The 5,000-nt window shown below is 36.9% G+C and overlaps 1 protein-coding gene across 1 annotated transcript in view; it reads left to right on the top strand.

Annotated features, from left to right (window-relative positions):
- Positions 1 to 5,000, top strand: part of LOC106874518 (nucleolar protein 4) — a 1,458,602-nt gene that overhangs the window by 823,790 nt on the left and 629,812 nt on the right. The window contains 1 exon segment of the mRNA XM_089355480.1: positions 4,648 to 5,000. This exon segment is cut by the window's right edge and continues 121 nt beyond it. Coding sequence (XP_089211606.1) covers positions 4,648 to 5,000 — 353 coding nt within the window.

The following is a 5,000-nucleotide window of genomic DNA, read 5'->3' as shown; positions in this document are numbered from 1 at the left end:
GCATAATCTTTGACTTGGAAATTTTAAAATTTGATAACAAAGACATACACTCTTTACTCTATTACTCTTTTACTTGTTTCAGTCATTTGACTGTGGCCATGCTGGAGCACCGCCTTTAGTTGAGCAAATCGATCCCAGAGCTTATTCTGGGAGGAAAAACTTTTTTAAATATCACTAACAGATATAAAAATCCTCTCCGACTAAAGGGAAAAAAATATTAAAAAAAGAGTTAAACATACATTCGTATTTTTTCCATTTGTATTTTTTACCTATAGGCGCACGTTCTGTGGAAGAAGCTTGTTTCTCAACCACATAGACCCGGGTTCAGTCCCACTGCGTGGCAATTTGGGCAAGTGTATTCTACTATAGCCTTAGACCAGCCAAATCCTTTTCAGTGGATTCAAGGGATGGAAACTGAAAGAAGCTCGTCGTCTATAATACATATGTATATATTTATGGGTTCGAGTCTTTGTGTCTGTGTTCGTCCCCACCACCACCACAATCGCTTGACAATCGCTGTTGGTGTGTTTACATCACCGTAACTTAGCGGTTCGGCAAAAGTATTGATAGAATAAGTACTAGACTTACACAGAATAGGTCCTTGGGTCGATTTCTTCGACTAAAACCCTCCAGCATGGCCGCAGTCAAATGTCTTAAGCAAGTAAAAGAATTCGTATGTGTACGTGTGTGTGTGTGCGTGTGCGTGTGTATGTGTGTGTACTTGTATCTGCGTATTTGATAGTTGTTATTCATTAGGAACAAAAAATTGTACAATTTTTATCTTCATCAATTGTTTCATGGTATCTGGCCCTTATCTTCAAAATGTGTTTACTGTGCTGCTCTTTCTATAGTGGGGCCTCATCTTGATAGAGCCTATCTCGTCAAACCAGACTACGGATGAAAATTCACAGGAATTCAATGCAACAAATTCATTTGATTAATCCTCTGTGAAAAATATCCATACTGCGCTCAACGTGTATTACACGAAGCATATGCACATCAGATACAGAAATGACTAACGAATCCATCTTCAAGAATCTCAGAAGAATTCAGTTGATTACAATAACTAATGATAAATATCAAAGATTTCTGCAAAGATTACATTATTACAAGCAATTAAAAATATTTAAGATGCTTATGAAGCTGCTAAACATACATGTTTCATTGTGGTATAGAAAATATTGGTTCCAAATGTAGTTGGGAAAGATCATCGGAGACAGACTGGATTAGCAATAGCTTCTGCAGATTGGACAGGAATTAGGATTTCGATATATCTGTGTAGGTAATATTCACGATTTATTGCATGCTGCTAACATGATCCTTGTGCTTGACAGACTAAAGGAATTGGTACAAGCGTATTCAGTTCAGATATAGAAGGTGATACTTCTTTACAACTAGTTTTAACAATAAGGAACTTAGTGAAATAACTCGTACTTCACCGAGTTTCGCAGGAAGTTGTTGAAAAGGTAAAATACCTGTTATAGCAATGAATTTTAGGTTTATAAGAAGACAGCTAAGCAGTCAATATTTGATACCTTCAAGGCGACGAGCTGGCAGAAACGTTAGCACGCCGGGCGAAATGCTTTACAGTATTTCGTCTGTCTTTACGTTCTGAGTTCAATTTCTGCCGAGGTCGACTTTGCCTTTCATCCTTTCGAGGTCGATTAATTAGGTACCAGTTGCGCACTAATCGATCTAATCGACTGTCCCCCTTCCCCCAAAATTTGGGACTTTGTGCCTAGAGTAGAAAAGAATATTTGAAACCTTCTAAGGCAGCGAGCTGGCAGAAACGTTAACACCCCGGGCGAAATGCTTAGTGGTATTTCGACATTCTTTACGTTCTGAGTTCAAATTCCACCGAGGTCGACTTTGCCTTTCATCCTTTCGGGGTCGATAAATTAAGTACCAATCGCATATTGGGGTCGATCTGATCGACTGGCTCCCTCCCTCAAAATTTCGGGCCTGGTGCCTAGAGCACAAAAGAAAAGAATATTTGAAGCTTTCTTCATAAAACTTACAATCTAATAGAATCAATAGTACCTGATTTATTTTTGACATTGATTAGTATTTTTTTTACTTGTAAAGTGTTAAATTATGTGTATTTTCTTGATTTGAATTATATATAATTTTGTTCAAATAACTTCTTTATATATGATATATAGGCAGGAACATTTTATGCTTACAGCAGTTTAAATAGGTATATAATTCTAATAATGAAGCAAATTTTGTTGTCTTGGGTGAGTTGTTCCGCCAATAATAATAATAATATCACACCCACAGGTTTAATTCCATTTCTTTATTATTAGACAGTTGGTTAAATATGTAACCGACAAACTAATTGATCATTTGTTCAACGTGTTGGTTAAGCAATCAATCGGTTGTTTGTTTGTCCGTCAAAGTTCTTTCTTTGCTGTTCGCAACATTTTCAGTGCTAGGAGCGAGTAGGGAACCACAGGTCACTAAAAAGGTTGCAGATAGCAACGAAAGAATTCGACACGTTAAGCAAATAATCGATGTTGGTTAGCTATTCAACCATTTCACTAACAATAAAGAAGTGGGATTGAACATGTGCGTGTGTTATTGTCATTGGCGTAATGACTCTCCCAAGATACAACACAATTTGTTTCAACACATGAATTCACATCAAGAATCTTGCAAACCAAAAGCAAGACCGAAATAATTAAATGAACTTATCTAGATAAAATAAAAAACAAAAAAAAACTTTGTATTGCCTACACTAGTTTCCAATAGCGAAGTGAAAAAAAAAAAAAAGAGTGGAACGCATTAATTCCGCTACTCGATGTATTGCTGATTACGTATATGTGTATGTGAATGTACATGTGTTTGTGTGTACTATAGCGTAAGTGTATTTGTGTGCCTTTATCTATATATCTTTATATTTCTATATCGGTATATGCATTCGTATACAAGCGTGTGTGTATATATGTACGTGGAGGTGGGGTATTTGTCACTGTCTGCAAGTCATTCTGTCATGCTGTTTCTCATCGCTCGCTCTGACAGGCAACAAAAACAAAATAAAATTAATCCAAACAAAAGTGGTTCCAAATAAGAAAACAATGGTAAAAGTGGATGGAAGTAGGATAAGGTCATTTGCTAAATGTATGTGTTGGGTGTAGAGATGGTTTTAGGGGTTAGCTATGGATCATATTTGTAGGGAGTCTTGCTAACTAAACAAGAATCTCATTCATTCTTTGTGGCCTGAAAGAGGATTAAGCTAATCCAGGTTGATAGGCAATCCTTTGAAGTTTAAAGAGAATGAATATATCTCTACGTGTGTGTGTGAAAAAACATGTATTGGCAGAGAAAGGTAGAATAAGAGTGTTAAGAGTCAGACAGACAGATAGTTTTTAGATAGACAGACAGACAGACAGACAGACAGACAGACGGATAGATAGATAGATAGATAGATAGATAGATAGATAGATAGATAGATAGGGCTCAACAAAGATGGGACAAATACAATGTAGGGCTTTTCTTTTTGGGAGTGGGAAGGAAAGAAAAAAAAAAGTAGGGGTGTGTCGATCAAAAGGGACCGTTGGAAGGAAAAAAGGGAAGGGGAGAGTTCGATCAAAAGGGATCGAGGAAAAAAAATAGATAGATAGATAGATAGATAGATAGATAGATAGATAGATAGAGACAGACAGACAGATAGATAGATAGATAGATAGATAGATAGATAGATAGATAGATAGATAGATAGATAGACAGACTGACTGATAGAGGAGGAAAAGGAAGAGTGATAAATAGAGACGGTGAGGGAGGAAAGAACAAACAATGAAGAAGAGACGTGGGAAGTGACTGGGTAGGTTAGCATTATAGAGAGAAATAGGAGGGAGAGTATTGGGAGAAAAGCTATGGCGAGAGTGTAGTTTAATTAATTCCAAAGTACAAGGATGAAGTGGAAAAGGAAAGAACGAAAAAAAAATGGTTTTTAGTGGCATACTGTGCAGAAGCGATACGGAGAGGGGAGGGGTGAAAATGAATAAGAAACGAAGAAAAATTTAAAATGAAAATAGGAGACAGTTTGAGAGAAAGCTTTGATAAAGACGAGTATTGGTGGGGTGATAGTGAAAACGGGCGGGAGAAATAGTGGTAGAGTCAGTTCAAGAACAGGAAAGATATAAATGTATTATGAATTAGAAGAGAGAAACCAAATGAGAGATATGAAATAACATAGGAGTAAGAATAAAAAAGGTAATAAAGAACGAAGAATATTAACATAAGGAAAGGGAGAAGAAAAGGGGTGACAGAGATTGTTGGAAAGGAAGATATTTTCTTGCTCAAACAATTCTGAAATTTTGCTTCAATTTCCAGTTGGTGCTCTATTGTTTCAATTATTGTATTTCCCTGGAAATAACATTCATGTTCTGCGTAAGGAAGACGTTGTTTTAAAGTTCTCTATCAGTTTGTTATTTGCTATGTTGATTGTTTGAAAAACAAAAAAACTCATTTTGTTCTTACTTTCAGAAATATACTTTAAAAAGGTGATGTACCTCTGATTCTAAAATCAAAAATGACTGCAAATTTATTAGATTTTTATTGCCTTCTTGAAGACATGTAGGTTAAAATTTCTATATTTCTTATAAAACCATATTTATTTTTTCTTTTCGTTTTATCTATGAACAGATCGCAGAAACGTATGCATTCCTACCGCGAGAAGCCGTCACCAGATTTCTTATGTCTTGTTCTGATTGCCAAAAACGAATGCATCTGACTGGGGAAAATAACACCAACAGCAGCAGCAGCAGTAACAACAACAATAACAACAGCAGCAGCAACAACACTAACAACACCAACATCAGTAGCAACAACAATAGCAACACCTACAACTTTACCGGTGTCGGTGGAATTGGAGGTGTGGGCAATGCTGGAATTGGTGTAGGAAGTATTGCCGGTTCCGTCGGGAGCGGAGGTGTCGCTGCTGGAGGCATTGGCGGCAGTATCGGAACCAATACGGCCGGTGTGGGCGGCAATGGCAA

This window comes from Octopus bimaculoides, chromosome 7 (genome assembly GCF_046866305.1).
Source record: "Octopus bimaculoides isolate indiv1 chromosome 7, ASM4686630v1, whole genome shotgun sequence".
NCBI classification, from domain to species: domain Eukaryota; kingdom Metazoa; phylum Mollusca; class Cephalopoda; order Octopoda; family Octopodidae; genus Octopus; species Octopus bimaculoides.
The sequence above is the reverse complement of the archived record's forward strand: the minus strand, read 5'-3'. Positions and strand labels throughout refer to the sequence as shown.